This window comes from Piliocolobus tephrosceles, chromosome 2 (genome assembly GCF_002776525.5).
Source record: "Piliocolobus tephrosceles isolate RC106 chromosome 2, ASM277652v3, whole genome shotgun sequence".
Classification (NCBI taxonomy): domain Eukaryota; kingdom Metazoa; phylum Chordata; class Mammalia; order Primates; family Cercopithecidae; genus Piliocolobus; species Piliocolobus tephrosceles.
Genome location: NC_045435.1, coordinates 182947869 through 182971262, shown reverse-complemented (window position 1 = coordinate 182971262; position 23394 = coordinate 182947869). Strand labels below are relative to the sequence as shown.

General features: G+C 41.0%; 2 protein-coding genes across 2 annotated transcripts in view; both read left to right on the top strand.

Moving 5' to 3' along the window:
• The first annotated feature begins 3409 nt into the window (after positions 1-3409).
• RPL39L (ribosomal protein L39 like) lies at positions 3410-22685 on the top strand. The gene is made up of 3 exons (XM_023214717.3): positions 3410-3651; positions 15781-15844; positions 22305-22685. The coding sequence occupies exon 3, from the start codon at positions 22333-22335 to the stop codon at positions 22486-22488; it is 156 nt and encodes a 51-aa protein (XP_023070485.1). The 5' UTR covers positions 3410-3651; positions 15781-15844; positions 22305-22332; the 3' UTR covers positions 22489-22685.
• Positions 3583-23394, top strand: part of LOC111544265 (small nuclear ribonucleoprotein Sm D3) — a 32078-nt gene continuing 12266 nt past the window's right edge. The window contains exons 1-2 of the mRNA XM_026455669.1: positions 3583-3651; positions 15781-15844. The gene's annotated coding sequence lies outside the window, so the exon portion shown is untranslated. The remainder of the gene's footprint in view (positions 3652-15780; positions 15845-23394) is intronic.

Below are 23394 nucleotides of genomic sequence, written 5' to 3'. Positions count from 1 at the left end.
TTTTGCTTAGTCTTGTTTTGGCTATGCAGTCTCTTTTTTGGTTCCACATGAATTTTAGAATTGTTTTTTCTAATTCTGTGAAGAATGACGGTGGCATTTTGATGGTGAGTGCACTGAATTTGTAGATTGCTTTTGCCAGTATGGTCATTTTCACAATATTGATTCTACTCATCCATGAGCATGGGATATGTTTCCATTTGTTTGTGTCCTCTATGATTTCTTTCAGCAGTGTTTCATAGTTTTCCTTGTAGAGGTCTTTCAACTCCTTCATTAGGTATATTCCTAAGTATTTTATTTTTTTATAGCTATTGTAAAAGTGGTTGAGTTCTTGATTTGATTCTCTGCTTGGTCGCTGTTGGTGCATAGAAGAGCTACTGATTTGTGTACGTTAATCTTGTATCCGGAAACTGCTGAATTCATTTATCAGTTCTAGGAGCTTTCTGGAGGAGTCCTTAGGGTTCTCAAGGTAAGCCATCATATCATCAGCAAACAATGACAGTTTGACTTTCTCTTTACTGATTTGGATGCCTTTTATTTCTTTCTCTTGTGTGATTGCTCTGGCTAGCACTTCCAGTACTATGTTGAAGAGGAGTGGTAAGAGTGGACATTCTTGTCTTGTTCCAGTTCTCAGAAGGAATGCTTTCAACTTTTCCCCATTCAGTATTATGTTTCCTGTGGTTTTGTCATAGATGGCTTTTGTTACATTAAGGTATGTCCCTTGTATGTCAATTTTGCTGAGAGTTTTAATCATAAAGGATGCTGGATTTTGTCAAATGCTTTTTCTACATCTATTGAGATAATCACGTGATTTTTGTTTTTAATTCTTTTTATGTTGTGTATCACATTCATTGACTTGCATAGGTTAAACTATCTCTGCATCCCTGGTGTGAAATGCACTTGATCACGGTGGGTTATCATTTTGATATGTTGTTTGCTTTGCTTAGCTAGTATCTTGTTAAGGACTTTAGCATCTATGTTCATCAAGGCTATTGGTCTGCAGTTTTCTTTTTTGGTTATATTCTTTCCAGGTTTGGGTATTAAGGGTGATGCTGGATTCATAGAATGAACTAGGGAGGGTTCCTTCTTTCTCTCTCTCCTGGAATAGTTCAAAAGGAGTGGTACCAATTCTTTGAATGTCTGGTAGAATTCTACTGTGAATCCATCTGCTTCTGAACTTTTTTTGTTGGTAATATTTAAGTTACCATTTCAATCTCGCTGCTTGTTACTGGCCTGTTCTAGGTATCTAATTCTTCCTGATTTAAGCTAGGAGGGCTGTATTTTTCTAGAATTTATCCATCTGTTCTAGGTTTTCTAGTTTATGTGCATAAAGGTGTTCACAGTAGACTCGAATGATCTTTTGTATTTCAGTGGTGTCAGTTGTAATATCTTCTTGTTTCCTTTCTTAATGAGGTTATTTAGATTTTCTCTCTTCTTTACTTGGTTAACCTTGCTAGTGGTCTATCAGTTTTATCTATGTTTTCAAAGAACCAGCTTTTTGTTTCATTTATCTTTTGTATTTTGTTTTGTTCCAATTTCATTTAGTTCTGCTCTGATCTTGGTTATTTTCTTTCTTCTGCTGGGTTTGGGTTTGGTTTGTTCTTGTTTCTCTAGATCCTTGAGGTGTGACCTTAGATTGTTTGCGCTCTTTCAGACTTTTTGGTGCAGGCTTTTAGGGCTGTGAATTTTCCTCTTAACACCTCCTTTGCTGTAGCTTAGAGGTTTTGATAGGTTGTGTCATTAATGTCATTCAGATCAAAGAATTTTTTAATTTCCATCTTGATTTCGTTTTTGACCCAATTCTCATTCAGGAACAGGTTATTTACTTTCCATGTATTTGCAAGCTGTTGAAGGTACCTATTGGAGTTGATTTCAAGTTTTATTCCACTCTGGTGTGAAAGAGTGCTTGATATAGTTTCGGCCTCCCAAAGTGCTGGGATTACAGGCGTGAGCCACTGCGCCCAGCCAGAAAATATTTTAAAATATTTTGTACACTATTTGAAATGACTATGAAATGCTTTGTTTCAATCAATTAAAAAAATGGGAAATTGGCTTATCTTTTAGATACATTTAAAATGTCAAAGTCCTCCTTAAGCTTCAATAAAATAAAATCAGTCTCCCTAAAATGAATCAATTATAATGAATTCGTCAAAATATTTATATTGTGTTAACCTAATTTACCAAGACATTTCAAATTTACATCTCTGCATTAAAGACAGATTTAGAAATATACTGATTTTCTTCAAATACAGTTTTTAAAGTTACAATGATTAGATTTAAAGATATGTGTGATCAGTCAGTTTATGATTATGTAAAATAACTTGTCAATAGTTACAGGATAATGCAGGTAGGTAAGACACCTGTTCTACTATTGTGTGATTTCATGATTTAACTGGTGTAATTAGGAAAGGTTTTACATCTAATTTGAACTGTCATATCCACTTTTTTTTTTTTTTTTTGAGATGGAGTCTCACTTTGTTGCCCAGGCTGGAGTACAGTGGCATGATCCCAGCTCACTGCAACCTCTGCCTCCAGGGTTCAAGCAATTCTCATGCCTCAGCCTCCAGAGCAGCTGGGACTATAGGCACCCGCCACCACACCTGGCTAGTTTTTGTATTTTTGCAGAGACAGGGTTTCATCATGCTGGCCAGGCTGGTCTCGAACTCCTGACCTGAAGTAAACCGCCCACCCTGGCCTCCCAAAGTGCTGGGAAGATATACTTCTAATCACAGCATTTCCAACTATATATTTGGTTGAAACAGTTGAAACTGCCATTGCAGTTACAGCAAAGGTAACAAGAGGTAAATTTCTAATATGTAACAGGAGAGTTGACTTTTCATCTAGAGTTAGCACCAAAATCATTAAATTTGTATAGATATTTGCATTAGCAGAAATCCCATTTTGTTCATGTTGTTTTTAAATAAAGTGACTGATTTAAAATTTAGTTGCATTTTAAAAATCTGTGTTATGGGAGTGGTAAATTCCAGGCAGGGAGATGAGACAATTGTTAGAGAGGCAGGGATGGAGCTGAGTGGTCCTCCTGGTCTCCAGTGGCCTGGCGGTGGTGCGACGGGAGGGAGAGCGCCCCCTGGAGGTCTAGGCGGTTCCTGGCTCGTGTGCCCGCGGGAACTCAAGCACTAAGCCTCTGGCCCCGCCAGGGCGTACGAATCCTTTGCTCGTTTATCCAGTATTAAGTCATGCTGTGTGCTAAGTGCCGTGGCCAGGCAGCAGCTGCACAACGAGCTGAAGTAAAATAGAGAACTAAGGAAGAATGGGGGACCCCAAAGCCAACTTGGTGACATCACACGCCGGAGTGGGACCCACGGTCCCCGGCCACAGCTCAGAGGGGCGGGACCGCCCGGTCCGGGGCGGGGCCAGGGCGGGGCCTGTCACTAGGGAAACCGCCCTCCTAGTATCCGCGCGCGGCGGTTGAGCTGCGCCCGGCGAGGCAACAGCCTGCGAACGCCAGTTAGGGGAGGGGCGTCTCGGAGACCCAGAGACACCAAGGCCCCTGCGACGAGGTGGCTGCCGCTAGGGGGCGTCAGGACGACGGACCGGGTTCGAGTTGGGCCCGCCCTTTCCGCCCCCGCCCCAGGCCCTTGCACATCGGCATTCGCGTCGGAGAGCGGGAAAGAAGCAGTGGCCAAGGCGCCGGTAAGTAAATGTCCGTCGTCACCGGCCGCCTGGGCCCGGTCCGCCCAGCGAACAGGGCGGCGTGAGGGTCACGGGCTGGAAACAATGCCACAGCTCAAGCCGACTCCAGCAGTAGTAGCTTTTTTTTTTTTTTTTTTTTTTTGAGAAAGGGCCTCCATCTTTCGCCCAGACTGGAGTGCAGTGGTGTGATCTAGGTTCACTGCAACTTCCGCCTCCGGGATTCAAGCGATTCTCCCGCCTTAGCCTCCCGAGTAGCTGGGGTTACAGGCGCGCGTCACCACACCCGGCTAATTTTGTATTTTTAGTAAAGACGGGTCTCACCATATTGGTTAGACTGGTCTTGAACTCCCGACCTCAGGTCATCCGCCCACCTTGGCCTTCCAAAGTGCTTGGGATTACAGGCGTGAGCCACCGCGCCCGGCCTACAGTACTGGCTTCTGGAGGCCACTCAGGCACCACCTGTTTCTAGCTTGGAGAAGGGGAAACCGACAATAAAGTAGCCTTAAAGGGAACCGTGTTCCGGCTGCCACCTTTTCAGATGTCAGTATTGTCCAACTAGTGTCCCTAGAATTACCCAGAATGTGCGTGGCACTGATTCATCAGTGGTTTAATCGGCAAAACCAGGTGTCTTACCTCATCTGCTCACTGCCTCTTTCTAAGGCGTTCTCACAGTCGCAAACACTTTCTCTTCCTTCATTAATTCCAATAGGTAAGATTTTGGATTCTCCTTTAAGGTCCCCAGTTTCTCGAAGATAGCCCAAGGAATCTCGCCATTTCCTTGCCTTTTACACGTCTGGATTCATCCAGAGACGTAAACCCTGACCACCACCAGCTTCAAAGGGGTCCGACCCGTGCAGTCACATAGGGCTTAGAAGGGCCCTGTACTTATTTTCATGCTCTGCTATGGCAACCTTGAAATTCTTAATTTTTAAACCAGCACCCACCTCCCCTTCCTGCCCCCCAACACATTTTCATTTTGCACTGGCCCTGGCCTTAATTTTCATTTTCTCAAAGGCTGCCATACAACTATAAAAATATAGTTAAAAGAGATTCTTCTCTAGACGTGTCAGTAGTCACTAGGACATCAAGAGACAGGTGGCCTGATTCTATTAACTAGGAGTTGTTGGAATCATAAAGCCTTTGTGATCCAATGCCCACCCTCCACCCCTTCTCAATTTCAGAACCTGAGAGACTGCTTAGAGAAAACCTGAGAGGTTGTAAAGCTGAGCTGTCCAGTACCAAAACTCAAGGAACCACATGTAGCTGTTCAGCACTTGAAATGTGGCTGGTCTGAAAAAAGATGTGCTACAAACGTAAAACGCATACCAGCTTTTAAATTCTTTTCCTTTTTTTTTTTTTTTTTTTGAGATGGAGTATCCCTCTGTCGCTGGAGTGCAGTGATGCAATCTTGGCTCACTGCAACCTCTGCCTCCCAGGTTCGAGTGATTCTCCCGTCTCAGCCTCCCGAGTAGCTGGGATTACAGGTGCCCACCACCACACCGGGCTAATTTTTGTATTTTTAGTAAAGACAGGGTTTCACCACATTGGCCATGGTTGGCCAGGCTGGTCTCGAATTCCTGACCTCAGGTGATCTGCCTACCTTAGCCTCCCAAAGTGCTGGGATGGCAGGCATGAGCCACCACACCCAGCCAATTTTTCTTTTTCTTTTTTGGAGACAGAGTCTTACTCTGTTGCCCAGACTGGAGTGCAGTGGCGCGACCTCGGCTCACTGCAACCTCTGCCTCCCGGGTTCAAGTGATCCTCCTGCCTCAGCCTCCCAAGTAGCTAGGGCTACAGGCATGTGCCACCACGCCGGCTAATTATTTTGTATTTTTAGTAGAGATGGGGTTTCACCATGTTGGCCAGGCTGGTCTCGAGCTCCTGACCTCAGGTGATCCACCTGCCTTGGCCTCCCAAAACGCTGGGATTACAGGTGTGAGCCACCGGGCCTGACCTTTTTTTTTTTTTTTTGAGAAAGAGTGTTGTTCTGTTGCCCAAGCTGGAATGCATTGACTTAATCATGACTCATTACAACCTCAGCCTCCTGGGCTCAAGCATCCTCTTGCCTCAGCCTCCTGATCACAGGCATGCACCACCATGCCCAGCTAGTTTTTAATTTTTGTGTAGAGATGAGGTCTCACTATGAGAAACATACTCGGGCTGGTCTCAAACTCCTGAGCTGAAGCAATCCTCCCGCCTCCCAAAATGTTAGGATTACAGGTGTGAGCCACTGCACCCAGCCTAAAGTCTCATTTTTAATTTAAAATATTTTATCCATCTTTATATTAATTACATGCTTAAATGATACTTTAAGTTAATCAGATTAAATATATTCAAATTAATTTCACCTGTCCGTATTTTTTTAACATGACTCTTAGAAAATTTTAAATTGTAACTATATGGAACTCATGTAATATTTCTTTGGGAAAACACTATTATAAAAGTTTTAAGATATTGGAAACTTCTTATAATGTTCAGAAAAACTGCCTTCCTGTCCCCCCCCAAAAGAACTCACATTGACCCTTATTATCTCCCAGAAAATACCACTACCTACTCTTACCTATGTGATCCATATCAAACAACCTTATTAACCCAGCTCAACTCAAAGGCCTTGGCAGTTAAAGAACCACAGCCTAACTACAGATGGTCTAGGACTGCAGAATTATAGTCGCTTTTAAGAGAAAGGCTCAAACTTCCCCCAGCTATTGCATTAGACCAATTCAGTTGTTGGCAGACCTATCTCTACTGTTTTGGCTGTTTGTCCAGTTTTGCATAAGTAAACTGTAAAGAAATTATAGAGAAGGGAAGAAAGACGTCATCAAGGAGGGTGGTCACCTCACCAACTTTCACTCCAAATTATATTGTTACAAACTCTGGCATTGCAGCATCCTTGGCCTTACTTCTTTTTGTCAGTCATACCACTTTAAAAAGTAATTAGCTTTAGTGAAGAAATTGCCGCTGCTCTAGTCTGAAGCATAGATAGGGACAGAAAATGATCTCTAAATTTAAGCTTTCACTTGAGCAGTTTCCATTATTTATGGAGTATAAAATGGGTAGATTCCCATATCTTAACCTTTAGTGTTTTGAATGGCTCTCAAAAGCAATGTGATGCAGGAAGATGTTAGCTCTACATCAGTATGTACTGGATGAGGTCCTAACCCAGTCCTCCTAGAGCCTCTAGTTCCATGGAAAATAACAGAAAAAGAGTTCTTACTGTTAGTTCACATGAGTGCTGGTTGTTCAAAAGAACCTGGTGTCTCTCTCTTGCTCCCTCTCTCGCCATGCAACATGCCTGCTCCTCCTCCACCTTCTACCAAGAGTTAAAGCATCAGAAGCCTAGCAGATGCTGGTGCCATGCTTGTACCGCCTGCAAAACTGTAAGCCAAATAAAACTCGTTATGAATTGCCCAGCCTCAGGTATTCCTTTACAGCAAAGCAAAATGGATCGACACACTTGGTTTATGTCTTCCTCTGGAAAGATATGGCTCTGTTTGTGAGCTACCTCACCCACGACTGTGTTTTGCCTATTCACTGCTTACCCGTCTGTATTAGTCTTCCACACCACTGATAAAGACATACCCTCGACTGGGCAATTTACAAAATAAAGAGGTTTATTGGGCTTACGGCTCCACATGGCTGGGGAGGCCTCACAATCATGGCAGAAGGCAAGGAGGAGCAGCATCTTACGTGGGTGACAGAAGGGCAAGCAACTTGTGCAGGGAGACTCCCATTTTTAAAGCCATCAGAGCTCATGAGACTTTTCCACTATCACAAGAACAGCACAGAAAAGACCCGCCCTCATGATTCAATTACCTCCCACCTAGTTTCTCCCATGACACATGGGAATTGTGAGAGTTACAATTCAAGATGAGATTTGGGTGAGGACACAGCCAAACCATATTACCATCCCATCATGAGGCTCAGTCTCAGCTATGCTTCTGAACTGCTTTGCCTCAGGAGCCACAGTATTTGACAAAGCCTTAGAAGCTGGATCTCCACCCCAGTAGACACCTGCAGGTGACTGAAATGAGATTGCCCTATCAGGGTGGGAAGATCTATCCTCATGCAGCCATGTAATTTCTTAAGAAGTTAAGGAAGGTTTAAGCGAAAAAGCCTTGGCAAGTTGAGTTGGGAAAGAATGTCTACCACTGGCTCAAATTACTGCCTTTCTGAGGCTTCTCTTTCACCCAACATGCAAAGGTCAATCTTATGTGCAACAGCCCCTTTCAACCATGATCAACCATGATCAGGTCAGCACTCTGAGATAGGATTGAGGTGTGTACACCACAGAATGCAAAATATTTGGGAATCCCTGGAAGCATGACAGAGGTGGGAACTGCAAGTTGAAGCTTAAGTATTCCTCCTGGCACTGAGAAAGGCTTGGTCTTGTCCTGATCTCTGGCTTTTGGTAGTGAAGCCACCTGGGCCTGTAGTTTTATTACAAGATTTTTAACTATACAATTCAGCATCTTTAATAGACATAGAACTACTTAGGTTATGCACTTACATGAGCTTTGGTAGTACCCATCTCATAAGGAATTTGTCCATTTCCTTACAAGACTTGATGACTAAGTTGACTTTATGGGCATGCAACAATTTGTGATATTATTCTGTCTGTTTAATGTCCTGAGACCTGTAGCATTATCCCTTTTATCATTGCAGACGTTGGTAATTTGTGTCTTCTCTCTCTTTTTTTTAATCAGTCAGGCTAAAGTAGTTTGGGCAATACTGACATTTTGAGCTGGATAATTCTTTGTCATATGGGACTCACCTGTGCATTGTAGGATATTCGGCAGCATCCCTGGCCTCCACCCACTAGAGGTAGCAGCACTCCTCCAGTGGTGACAACCAAAAATATCTCCAGACATTGCCAAATGTCTCCTGAAAGGCAGAATTGCCCCTGGTTGTATACCACTGCTTTAAACTACTTTATCTCTGTTACCATGTTTTCTGTTTCAAGCGTTTTCATTTAATGTGTATAAATTTTTATCTGCTGAAATTCCCCTCTGGTCATTCATGTTCCTGTCTGTTTTTTTCCACTAGAACCTTCAATATATATGATTAATGTATTAATTAAATTTATTTTAAGTTCCCCCTCTCTTAGCGCTAACACTTAAGTTATCTGTGAGTGTGGTTCTGTTGATTACTTTCCCTCTTCACAATGAATTGTTTCTTTCTTTTTCATGCTCATAATATTTTATCAAATGTCAAGCATCTTGTGTAGGACAGTGGGGGGTTGAGATAATCTGTGCCCCAAAATAAGCATGCTTTTTCTGCTAGGTCAGTAATGTGGGGTCTTGAATCAGTCTACTCAGTAGTTAAGCCGGGTTTGGGTTTTATTGGTCCATCTTCAGTACACCAGCAGGTTCGATTTCCTCTATTACCTTATGCTTAGGGTAGTGTGCTAGAGGGATTTTCTCAATATCCTATTTCATTCTCAGCTTCCAGCCTTCACATTGAGCCTGTACCACACAGGAGTCTCTCTCCATGCTTTTGCCTTTCACCCTGTTTGTTACTTGGTGCTTGCTATCTTGGTAGAGGAGGCCAGAAGACTATTGGTCATCCTGGTCCAACCTCAGTCTTGGATAAGGAATGGTCTGGGCAGATTTTTTGCCTTTTCCACAGTAAGAGCTTACTTCCCTGTATCATTCTGATTTCACACTGCTATGAAGAACTACCCGAGACTGGGTAATTTATAAAGGAAATAGGTTTAATTGACTCACAGTTCCACATGGCTGGGGAGGCCTCAGGAAACTTACCATCTGGCAGAAGGCAAAGGGGAAGCAAAGCACATCTTAGGTGGTGGCAGGAAAGAGAGAGTGAAGGGGGAAGTGCCACTTTTAAACCATCAGATCTCATGAGATCCCCCTCACTCTCACAAGAACAGCGTTGGGGAAACCACCCACATGATCCAATCACCTCCCACCAGGTCCCTCCCTCGACAGGTGGGGATTACAATTTGAGATGAGATTTGGGTGGGGACACAAAGCCAAACCATATCATTCCCCTAACAGATCTTCATCACCAAGGGAGGCTCTCTGTAGTCTCCTGCCTTGTCCCAAGTCTTTTTCATCAGTACCCAGTAGAGATGATGGAAGAGAGACTGAAAGTGGAAGCAAACTGTCTTTATGTCTGAGGCTCCCAGGGTTGATTTTTTTGTGTGTGTTTTTTTTGTCTGAGGCTCCCAGGGTTTGGTTTTGTTTGTTTTAATTATTATACTTTATGTTCTAGGGTACATGTGCACAACATGCAGGTTTGTTACATATGTATACATGTGCCATGTTGGTGTGCTGCACCCATTAACTCGTCATTTACATTAGGTATAATCTCCTAATGCTATCCCTCCCCCCTCCCCCTACCCCACAACAGGCCCCAGTGTGTAATATTCCCCTTCCTGTGTCCAAGTGATCTCATTGTTCAGTTCCCACCTATAAGTGAGAACATGTGGTGTTTGGTTTTCTGTTCTTGCGATAGTTTACTGAGAATGATGGTTTCCAGCCTCATCCATGTCCCTACAAAGGACATGAACTCATCCTCTTTTGTGGCTGCATAGTATTCCATGGTGTATATGTGCCACATTTTCTTAATCCAGTCTGTCATTGATGGACATTTGGGTGGGTTCCAAGTCTTTGCTATTGTGAATAGTGCTGCAATAAACATACGTGTGCATGTGTCTTTATAGCAGCATGATTTATAATCCTTTGGGTGTATACCCAGTAATGGGATGGCTGGGTCAAATGGTATTTCTAGTTCTAGATCCTTGAGAAATCGCCACACTGCCTTCCACAATGGTTGAACTAGTTTACAGTCCCACCAACAGTGTAAAAATGTTCCTATTTCTCCACATCTTCTCCAGCACCTGTTGTTTCCTGACTTTAATGATCACCATTCTAACTGGTGTGAGATGGCATCTCATTGTGGTTTTGATTTGCATTTCTCTGATGGCTAGTGATGATGAGCATTTTTTCATGTGTCTGTTGGCTGCATAAATGTCTTCTTTTGAGAAATGTCTGTTCGTATCCTTTGCCCACTTTTTGATGGGGTTGTTTGTTTTTTTCTTGTAAATTTGTCTGAGTTCTTTGTAGGTTCTGGATATTAGCCCTTTGTCAGATGAGTAGATTGCAAAAATCTTCTCCCATTCTGTAGGTTACCTGTAAAGCCAAAATTGACAAATGGGATCTAATTGAACTAAAGGGCTTCTGCACAGCAAAAGAAACTACCATCAGAGTGAACAGGGGTTTTATACTCTCATGCTAGTCCACACGTGACCGTTAGCAATTCATTAACAATTTTAGCTGAATTCTTATCACCGTAGGAGGTACTTGATGTGTCTTCTTCAGTGCTCATGTCCCTTTGCTCCTTTGCCAGGCCAGTCTTTCCTTGGATTTCAAGCTACTTTATTGGTCTGTGACCTTAGGTAGGGTGACCAGTTGTTCCAGTTTGCCTGGATCTGAGGAATTTCCCAGGATATGGGACTTTTAGTTCTAATATGGGGGAAGTCCAGTTGGTCTTCCTAACCTCAGTCCTCTGAGTTTCAGGAAAAAGTATTTCGTAGTTTTCTGGTTGTTGGTATAGGAGCGATGCTCTTTCTAGGTTTCTACATCCTGGGCAGAAGACAAATTACGGAAATATTTATGCATGTTGAATATGGACAAAAGTGGTTCTTGAGATAGTGAGAAATCATACGGGGGAAACATCTGTTTCTTACTAAAGCAGGGGGGTTCTTGTGAAATCTTCCCTAAAATAGAGAATAAGCAAAAATCATTTCAGTATCTGCCATTCTTTTGTCTGTCAGCATCAGATTTATCTGATTACCTAAATGAACGCTCGTTGAAGAGCTGGGTCCACACCTATTCCTTCTACACCTGTAGTTAGCATTCAACCAGCACCAGACTTATACTCTACTCCCAGCAACTAAGCATCTTTCATAGATTTTTGAGCAAAATTTTTTTCAAAATAAAAATCTGTATTCTCTCTCATCAAAGGAAGATGGCTGAGTAGCAGTAATCTTCAAATATTAATATTGACCATTTCTGGGTGAATAAGCCCGTGTGTGTACACATTCATGTATAATCTTGCTATCAGCTGCCTGGAGGCATATTTGGTTTATGTTGCCATGGGCAGTACCTCTGGTATTGTGTTTTTTATTTCAGATATTGTGGGAACCAGGAGTGTTTCTGACTCCTACAACCATCACTAATGGTTATGTGGTAGGCAGCCTCCAGGAAATGCTCTGTATCTGGTGTGACGACGAAAGCTTTATCATGTACTCAATTACTCTTTTGAGTATCCTTGAGTATCCAAGAAAAATATAACCTCTTGAGGAGCTTATGGTCTGTGTATGTGACTTCCTATTAAATAGTCAAGATAGTGACATTAGTACAATAGAATCAACACAGAAATCTTAAAACTGGGAACATTTATAATTTCAACAACTGTAGGCTTTATACAGCTGTAGATATAAAAATAACAGCTAAGACCTGTATTGTGTTTTTTATGTGCCAAGCATTGTCCTAAATGTTTTATACTCATTACTACACTAAATCTCTCCCTATATAAGCTTCCTAACAACCCTATGGTGTTAAATGTTATTATCCACATATTACAGATTAGAAAAATAAGGAACAACAGGGCTAAGAAATGTTTTCAAGGTCACACTAATAGCAAGTGGTGGCAGTGAGACTTGAGCCCGTGCAGTTTGTTTCCACAGTTCTTTTTTTCTTTCTCTTAATGAGAAGGAGTCTCCCTCTGTCTCCCAGGCTGGAGTGCAGTGGCGTGATCCTGGCTCACTGCAACCTCCGCCTCCTGGGTTCAAGCAATTCTCCTGCCTCAGCCTCCCAGGTAGCTGGGATTAGAGGCACCTGCCACCAAGCCTGGCAAATTCTTACATTTTCAGTAGAGACGGGGTTTTACCATGTTGGTCAGGCTGGTCTTGAACTCAAGACCAGGTGATCTGCCCGCCTCAGCCTCCCAAAATTCTGGGATTACAGGCATGAGCCACTGTGCCCGGCTCTCCAGAGTTCTTTTTAACCACTGTGACAGTGGTCGCAAATACAGAAGACAGAAAATATTTCAACTCGCAGGATGATGTAGAGAAAGTAAGAGTTGTATATGTGAAAAAAAGCCTTTTAAATACCACTTTGATTTTAGGCCATGTGCCAACCAAGGATGTACAAAAAGCTGAAAGAGGACTTGCTAAGGAAAATAAGTTAGCAAGTGGTACAGTGATGCCCTGGGCTCATAAGTCAACAAACAGCATGAAATATACAGACAGTTGTGCCCATTTGATAGAAGTGTCATGTGATGCAGATGACAGTAACAGTGGAAGTGCTAAAAAAAAAAGAAAAAAACTTGCAAGAACAGCCCTACCTCTGCATATAAAATACTTGAGTACTTTCAGTTTCAAAATTAAAGATTGCTCAGAAACCACTTGCCATACAGAAGAAATTTAGGATGAAAATTTTTATCAAATGATTGAGAATGTGTTAGGTCATTCTTAGATTGCTATAAGGAAATACCTGAGACTTGGTAATTTATAAAAAGAGGTTTAATTGGCTTGTGGTTCTACAGACTGTCTAGGAAGCATAGCACTAGCATCTGCTCTGCTTCTGAGGAGGCCTCAGGGAGCTTTTATTTATGGCAGAAGGTGAAATAGGAGCAGCCACATCACATGGCAAAAGCAAGAGTGAGAGAGAGAGTTGGGGAAATGGAAGTACCACACACTTCTAAATTACCAGACTCACAAGAACTCACTGTCACGATGGCAGCACCAAGCCACGAAGGATCCATTCCCATGACCCAGACACCTCCCACCAGGCCCCAACCTTCAGCACTGGTGATTACAATTCAGCATGAGATTTGGGTGGGGACAAATATCCAAACTATTAGGTTGGTGCAAAAGTAATTTTGGTTTAATACATCAGAGAATAAAACCAATGAATGGAAAGTAGAAAGAACTTTGCTTTGAAGATGACATCATGGATGTGATCAACTCATGTGAATCAAAGTAGATTCACAAATGACTAGAATATCTCACAAACCCTGAGACTGGTTCTTGTAAGAGAATACACAGGAAAGACAAGACAGTCAAGAATATTCAAAGCATTTGGCGAGGGCCGAGTAGGATGATTGATTTTCAAGTCAACTGATTATTACAACAAAATATATGTAGGAGATGAAGTATTTTAGCCTAGCCCAAGGGAAATCACTAATATCCTCTCTATACTTACTGGGTAACCTAGATGATACAATACAGCTCTTATTAAGTGGCACTTATTTATGTGTGAGTCTGATATTCTCACAGAGGCACAAAAAAAAAAAAAAAAAAAAAAGCTGGGGGGTGGGGGTGTATAATGGTGGCCTGGGAGTAGGGAGGAAAACTCAGATTGTGTTAAAAGATACAATGCAGAAATTTTATAGGTTGGTTTCTTAAGGTTAACTTTATAGTCCAAAAGGTAGCGAGGGTTGATAATCCAGTACAATTTGTAGACATTAATGAAAAGATACTACATACTTTGTGCTTTACTGTAACACATTTTATCCTTAAGACAAGGCAAACAACCATTTAATATAACAAGCTTAGCTAAGTCTTGATAGTTTAGAATTTTCTACTCAAAATAATTGAGTGAGGATGTCCTTTTGTGGAACGAATTACGTGTTTAAGGTATTGTTGTCAATGAGGAGGAGGAGCACTGCTGTCCTAAGATCAACTCTATTCTGAGGCCATGGTTATGCTTTTGTTTAAAAAAAAAACAGATTATTACTTTCTAAATCGAAGTATCCCAGAGAAGACTGGGTTTGAGGTTTGGTGAAGGTTACATTTTGAGTAAAGGACACAGAGGACATTGGATTGGCAGTGTTCATTGTGTGTGGTTTTTCATGTCTCCCCAAATCCTCCCAGGAGATGTATTTAGGCTGCTAAAACCCACTGTTTTACCTGCTCAGGAAGCGAGCTTATCAAACATCTTTTATCCTCAACTATATTATCCTGAAATTGCAGCGTATTAACTCACATGGTTGCAAAAACTGCCTTTCACTAGTCTGACCATCTGGATCTAACATTCAATATCCAGGAACAATCCTTGCTAAGCTATCATCATAGTCTTGCCACATTGCCTGCAGTTGATATGATAATGATTAGGCATCATAACATAGAGTCATTTTGCAACAGTGGAAGGAGAGGATGTTGTAAGGGATGTGTGCATACAGCTCTCTGCAAGCAAGAGGTATAATGGGGCTGAGCAAAGCAACAGGTATAATAGGGTCCGGCCAGGTGTTAACCACATAAATGGGGAGACGTATCTGGACTTCGGATGTGTTGTGATGTTTACAGGCATAACAAAACCCAGCTGCATATTTTTTTTGCCATAGCCTCAGCCAGTAGCTTGCCACAGGGAGGCATTACACACAGACCTTGCTGTGGGAACTATTTGATTGTTCAAATACCTGTCTGGTACATCACCAGGCACAGGCAGCTACTGACTAGCTGCCAGAATCAGTAACTATAATAACTGTTATAGGCTAGGCTTGCTGGCACATGCCCCTAGTCCCAGCTACTCAGGAGACTGAGGCGGGAGGATGGCTCAAGGCCAGGCATTTGAGGCTGCAGTGAGCTAGGATCATGCTACTATGCTCCAGCATGGACAATAGAATGAGACCCTGTCTCAAAAAGAGAGAAAGAAATGTATATAAAAAAGCTGTTATAATGGTTTCCTCACAAACTAAAGGTGAGGAGGGCTTGTATAATAACTATGTTGATACCATGAATCAAAAAATGGCAAATATTACTGTTTTTTGAAGTTTTTGGAAGAATCTAATCCCCAAAAAGAGCCTATTTTTCATAAACACAAGAAACAGGTGTACACATCCCAGATTTTATTAATGTTGTTTGAGGATTTGTGAGTGGGAATTCAAAAGCAAGCACAGGCTGCACTGATCAGTTTAATATTATATATTTCAATTTTTTTTGTCATTGCCTCTCTTTCTGCAAAAAGACTTCCTATATTTTCTCTTAAGGTTTTCACAAATTTCAGGCCAATTGATGAACACTACTTTCACCCACAGGTAAGGTTTAACTGAAAATAGTAAGATCATACTGTTGCTCTTACACACTGGATATTTTCTTTTCAGATTTTATTTGGAGAGAAGCAAGCATCTTTGCCTCTTTGGAGTAGGAAATTCAGACTTGAAAAAGGTAGGATTTTCTTCCTCTGTCTTTCAACTTGTGAAAAAAATTAAAGTGTAATTTTCAAAAGTGGACACTTTGTTAAAAATTTAAGATAGTTTAGTTTTGAAGATACTTCTAAATTAGGGATGAAGGCTGTAGATAGTATATCTGAATTTTAAACTGCTTTAAATATGGTTTTCAGAAACTTAAACTTTTCTTGTCTTAATTTTCAAAACTATTTAATTTTGTGAACTAATTACATTTCAAACTAAAGTGAAAGGAGTTATGTCTTGGAAATTGACAAACTTTTGCATTTTATACTTTAGGCACTGATTATAAATGAAGGTGGCAGGATGATGGTAGACAGGATTTACACCATGACATTTGAACTATATGATTGAATGGGAAAGGGAAACCAGTTATCTCATTATGCATTAAAATAGGCACTAAAGTGTAAATGTGTAGTTTAACAAGGGCACCTGTATAATTACTACCCAGGCTAAGAAATAGAAAATTACCAGCATTCTAGGAAATACATGCATATTGCTTCTAAGTAACAGCCCTTCTCCTCCCCACAGGTGACCACTATCTTTACCTGTATACTAAAATTCCTTTTTTCATACCACTGGTTCCCAAAGTTTGGTCTGGCATCAGCATCATCTGGGAATCTGTTAGAAATGCAAATTCTTGGGTTCATTCTCTGATCTATTACATTTATGTATTTTTTATGGGATGCATATTTATATGATAAAATATCAAGCAATGATTCTCAAACTTTAACATGTATCAGAATGACCTGAATGGCCTTTTAAAACACAGATGCTGGGTCCTACCTAGAGTTTCTAATGATCTCTTTCTATTGTCTGTTTTAATCATTGATTCCAATTTTCTTATATGCTGGATACGTTTGACCCTCTGCTAGTCATTGCACTTGAAATGTCATTTTGTGGAAATAATTGTCTGGCCTACAATTAAGATATTTTGCCCCAAAGATCACACGTATTTGCTTTTGTTGGGTACCTGCAAGTACTACAAGTTTGGGCCCACCTGTTCAAAGTTTGGTATTTCCTGGACAACTCAGAGGAGTCTCATCACATTCAGATTATTACAATTCTTGTTCACCTTCACTCTGAAATTTTGGATCCCAGATTGTTGTAGGAGAAGGTCTCCTGACAGACTCCCTAACTTTTATGAACCCAGGGTTTTGTTTGCAATCTCCTCTGTACTCTGAAAGGCTGTCAAAATGGAGTTCCTAATGTTCTGGGATTAGCAGTGCTTTCAGTGAAAAAGTGGCTTCAGGCTTGTTTGCTTCTCTTGATTCTTTGCTTCTCTTTACTCCTGGCCTGATAATTCCTTACTATTTTGTAATCTCTTTGAGGCTTTTAAAAAGATTATTTGAAATATATTTTACCCAGTTTTTTAGTTGTGTTGCTTTCAGCTGTCAGACTGACCTAAATAACCTAGGCCATCATTACTAGAAATGGAAAATAAATTAATAAGGCACAATATTTTTCAGAGTACTGTGGTTTTTCAAAACATTAAAAAGCAATAGATGGGCTGGGCATGGTGGCTCAAGCCTGTAATCCCAGCTACTTGGGTGGCTGAGGCAGGAGAATTGCTTGAACCCGGGAGGCGGAGGTTGCAGTGAGCCAAGACGGCGCCATTGCACTCCAGCCTGGGCAACAAGAGTGAAATTCCGTCTCAAAAAAAAAAAAAAAAAAAAAGCTATAGATGTTTATATTTTTGGGAACAAAAAGTTCTTTTTGTTAGTCTACAACTTTAATCAGACATGGGACACACAAGATGGTTTGGATACAAAAACCCTTTTTTGTTAAAAGATTCCCAGAGTTCCATATTTAAAAATATTTATGACCTTTAACCTTATGACCTTAAATAGTGATATAACCTTTAACCACTCCAGAGTGCTCTGATATTTACACAGTGGGTTCCAGAAGTGCTTCCCACAACTTCAGAAAGCCTCACAAAATGCAGAGGTGTACCTAGTACAATATCCACTTCACGATTCGTGATACTGATATCAAACACTAGGGTCTCAGTCTAGGTCCCATTGCTTGCCGCACGAAAAGAAGCAAGTATTGCCAGGGAAGTATATTATTTTACAGTTGATGTCAACCAGAGAGACCAGAGCCAAACCTCAAATCCATCTCCTTGCTCCAAGCAAAGTTAGGGGTTTATATAGTGAGGAAGGAAAACAGGAGAGCAAGGAAGAGGAGTTGATCAACAGGCAGCAGGTGGTCGAATGGGGTATCTAGTAGCTCACTGTAACCACGTGCACAAAGACAGTGATTAGGGCTGGGTAAGGAAGAGGAAGTGGTCAACAGGCAGCAGGTGCATCTCGGTCTGGGTGCAGCGATTCAGAAAGCCACAAGATGCAGGAACTCCCAGTTCTGAGCTACAAATAACAGAGGGTGCTTTTCACATCACACAGAGACTTTCTAGCCATGGCACTTCTTAAGTTACAAGGCAAGTTATGGCCAACCTCCATCCAACCCTTAGTTGATAACTTATGTTTAAAACAACATATTGACCTTTAAACCAATATGACACCACCATTATTACTTTCACACAACTTGTCTCTTAAAAATCAAAATATTGCTCTCACAAGTGTAAAATTTCTTAATATAAGTTTCCACTTCTTATTATAAAATCCTACTTTATGAAAAGATGTGGAGAGCCAGGACCACCATGAAGCCCACTCAGTTTAACCACTTCCTTATAGATATATCTTACTGCATCCCATGTGTTTTGTTTGGGATATAGGTATTTTCCTTATGTAGTAGCACATGCTCCTCCTCTCTTCCCAGCTAGAATATGATCTAAAGACATGTGGTTTTAGACCACATTTATTATGGCTACCATTTCTTTGGTATTACTTTTGCATAGCTGGTCATATATAATAGCTGTATCACTGATTGCTGAGGTTGCCCAGTCAACTGAACTTTGGAAATTACATAACAAATTCTGTTTCTGAGCCTAATAAGAATTTTGAGGAACCATTTGATGGCCCTAGTGGTCTAGTTATGCCCAAATAGCTGCCACTACTGTATTCCTCAGGCAGCCATTGGTGTGCACATGCCCCCTATATCCAGTAAGTAGAATAATGAGGAGTGGGCCTATGCTTTTTGCCAAAATCCGGAGTCCAATTTTTGATATTCAATGTAGATGTTAAAGAATGGGACCGTTATGAGCACCCTGATGTTACAAGCACTAGTGCCTATTCCCGTGAACTCTCAGAATCATCTAGATATGGCTGAAGATTATGCTTAGTTCAGCAAGGGTCAGGAAATGTATGTCTTGGGGTTTAGGGATAGATCATCTTTCTGGCAGCTCAAGTTAAATGGCCGAGTATGATTGCATCTGATAGAGATTTGATAAATCTCACAAGCCTCCATTTCCACATGTGCTTTCTTTCAACTGCAGCGGGCCTTCCATTTATGATCACTTAATAAACTTCGCCTTTGCATAGGCTATCCAGGTTCTAGAATTTGCCCAGTTTTTAACGTGGTACCATGATTCCCATCTCTCAGTTTTCTGGAATGAAGTGTGTATCTCCAGTACTTGGGATCTATATTACCCTGTATTTGTAGCCTCTAGACTAATTATATAACTTGGCATATAACCAGAGGTATGTGATTCAGTATTTTCTTGAGAAAATTTAACTCCTGCAGGTCCTCTGAATCACCTGAGATGTGTAGGGCAATAAGTGTAATCATTCCTTTTAAGGTAAAACTGCCCTCATAACCGTAATTACTATTGTACTAGAATGAGGACTACTGACTTACTGGCTATAAGCTTATTTCAGTTGGTATTATAACCAGTTCTTTCAATTCTTTCACTGTCTCCAATGCAGATCAGATATCTCTTTGAGTTTCTTTTTAAAAGTTTCCATGAGAGTTAGTTCTAGCTAAGAGCTGTATGTCACTGGCATTGAACTGTCAGGAAATACCTGGTCAGAGCTCCTAGCCCAAAGCGTCTCCAAAGGTGAGCACCCTATCATCCTGTTCACTGGAAACTAGTACTTGGAATAGTGCAGTAAACTCTTTGTCCTACTGTAGTTATTTATCTTACTGCAGTAAATTTTTCTTAGAGAATACTTTCACACAAGATTGGCTTCAAGAACCCTAACCAGTACAACCAGGGTTCCCAAGGGAGAGGATGTTAGACCCTGGGTTTGTTGGCAACCCAGTCTAGTTCTTTCCCTGCATTCTTGAAAGCTTTTTTCTGAAGTGGTTAGAGCCAAGTAGTCACTGATAGAGATTGTGTAGAGGGAATTCATATACAAAGGGTAGAACAGGGTCTGCTAGATAGCTAGCTAAAGTCAGCATGTGGTAAATTTAGGAAGAACTGTGATTGGTAGCTAAAGGTTCTTTGCTGCTAATGTACGGGAAGAAAATAAAAGGATTGGACAGAAATAGTAGTGTGCCTTCCCTATCTTTATCACCCATTTGTCATTTTCAGGCCTATTTGTTATTCTCTTAACCTGTAGACTCTACAAGGATACTTATGGCTTAGTTTCCAGTGTTTTATATTTCATGAAACATTTGTATCTCAACCACACCCCACCCTATACCCCAACTTACTTACCTACTTATCTGTTCCTTGCACATAAAGTCTCCTGCTCCTGGAAGTTCCCAGTGGGAAGGTATACAAATCTGGGGACACTGGCCTCCCCACTAGGGCAGTTGTCTCAGAAGTGTCTGAAGTTTGGATATTAGGGTTGAAGAGCAGACAGTACAATTAGCACTCTTATTTCTTCTGGTATTTCCTTACCATGACGTTTATGGGTTGCCCATCAGTTTGGGCTTTTTTTTCCACCCCATTTTTCAATACCTAGACTAATAAGCATTTCTATTGACAACTTCCTTTTTCTCTTTTTTAAATTTCCTTCTATTTTCTTTGAATTATTTTGAGAGCTGAAATTCACAGAAGTATCCTAAATTATCTTTTCCCAAATTGTTATAGGAAAGACTGCTAGTTATCTACTCTGCTATTCGTTCTTCTTCCTTTTTCTTTAGCAGAACCTGATGTGTATGGGGTTGGGGGCACCATGTACTCAGCTAAAAAACTATAGTGCCCATCCTTCATTACTGATAAGGATGGCAGTGGAACACGGTTCTTGCCAATAAGGTATAGTCAAAGGTATTGAGAGAGATACCTAGTAAAGCTCCTTAAAAGCCAGTAGCCTCACAGCATGTAGTCTTTTGCCTTTCTTTCTTTCTCTTCTTCCTGCCTATATGTTAGGGGAGATGCTAGACATAGAATAGACATCTCACAACAGTGAGCCATAAGAGAGAAGCCAAGATAATAACTTGGGTCATATCTGAAAAGACTGAGTTAGACACTATGTGTGAACTCAGACAGTCAGAAACCAGTCATACTTTTTGCACGCTACCACTATCCCCGTTATCTTAGGGTTAGAAAAAACTGCCTTTATCATGACAGATTCATACAGTTTGTATATCTCCAACACTGTTTGCAGTAGGACTTTACTGCCATCATTTAATTACTCTCACAATCTGGATATAGACGTTATTTTGCACTGGAATCATTAAAAATAACTCCTTGTGTCTCTGTGCCCCAGGTTGATATTCCTTAATTATGGAGGGCCCAAGATCTTTAAAGGGAGTGGTAGCATGCAATTCAGTAGATGGCAATGTGGTCAATTTTGATAATTAGATAAAAATATTAGTATGCACAGCCAATGACTTTTAAAATAGTAATAACATGAAAGTACCATGAGGTAGTTTTACAGTGAATCGTGTGTTTTAAATGTATACATTCATGTTTTAAGTGTTGTGGGGATGAATTACTTGTTTTATAGATTTCTATTTTCAACCATATTTTCCTATTCTGTACTATTTGCCATACTAGAACACCGGAAAAGATTTAAGACCTCCAAATATAAAGGGTTATTGAGAAAGAGTTGCCAAAAAAGGGTCACATATAAGTTAGATAAGTTGTAGTTTCAAAATAATATCTCCAATATCTCAGTTTATAGAAAGATAATATTCTGCATGTACATCTGTCTTAACTGGAAGGCTCTTACAATATTAAGTTGTTAATATTGGAGCTTTTTCTAGCTAGATGGGATAATAGTTTTTTTAGTTTTCTATTGCTTTAATTTTTCTGTAATGAACTGGCATTACCTGTTTGTAACTTTTTTAAAAGTTGAAAAAAATTCCTCTTGATGGACATTTAACAAGAGAAGCAGAAGTATGCTGCTGAGAAATGAGTAGCATCAGGTCAGGAACAGGGGGAACAAAGGGACTCCTGCCTTTGCTGCTGATCCACCATCAGACTCCTCAGACTGCTGCTGGCTCCTGAGCTGCCTGTGGGATCTTGAGTGGCAGTGAGCGCTCGCTGTGACACCAAAGATCCTCTTTCTTGTCTTGTTATTTCTTCATGTTACCTTATCCTGTTCTATGTTCATAATGTCTCCATCTCTCTCTCCCTTTCTCCGCCATAGTGGTGTGTGGTTGACTCTGTTTCTCGCCATGTCTTCTCACAAGACTTTCACCATTAAGCGATTCCTGGCCAAGAAACAAAAGCAAAATCGTCCCATCCCCCAGTGGATTCAGATGAAACCTGGTAATAAAATCAAGTACAACTCCAAAAGGAGACACTGGAGAAGAACCAAGCTGGGTCTATAAGGAGTCGCACTTGAGATGGCCCACATATTTATGCTCTATCAAGGTCATGATCACCTTACGATATCAAGCTGAAAATGTCACCACTATCTGGACAGTTGTACATCTTTTACTGGGAATATGTTTTTCTCTTTTTCTGTATGTTCTGTGCTAGTAGGGTGGATTCAGTAATAAATATGTGAAAGCTTTTGTTTCAAAAATGTCTCTGTCTAAAAACTGCCCCTTCATTTATTCAATAAGCATCAGGATCTGTGCTATATGTCAAACCCCTGGGTAATGCTGAGGATAAATGCTTAGCCAAATAGACCTTCAGCCTTTGGTGAGAGGGATAGATGCTACTCAGATCATACAGATGTATACAGTGGAACAAAATGAGATCAGGACTGCAGAGGAAAATAAGACACAGGAGGCAGAGTTCCTGGGCAAGTGGGGAGACCCACTTTATGCCTTCAGTATGTGTTCAGAACTCAATACAAGTTAAGACCTATAGGAAGCACGAGTCAAGCAAGTGAAGATTGTCATGAGGAGAACAAGTACTTTAGGCAGAGGAAACAGAGTGTTTGAAGGCCTCGAGCAGCAATGAGCATTTTATCCTTAGGGAAGTGAAAGGAGCATAGAAAGGAGATGGCTAGAGCATAGAAAGCAGAGGGAATGACTCTAGGTGAGTTTGCAGAGCTAAGTAAAGGCCAAATCACAAAGGGCTTTAAAAGTCATAAGAACATTGTACCTTTTTCTCCTAAGCAGTAAGCAACGATTGAAAGGTTTTGAACTGAAACCATACTTCAGTCAGGTTAGTTTTCACACTGGCTGTGTTACGGAAAATGGATTGGAGAAAGAGACAAGAATGGTATTGGATGGAGGAGGAGGCCATTGATAAAATGCGAATATCAGCGATCAGTTAAGGGGCAG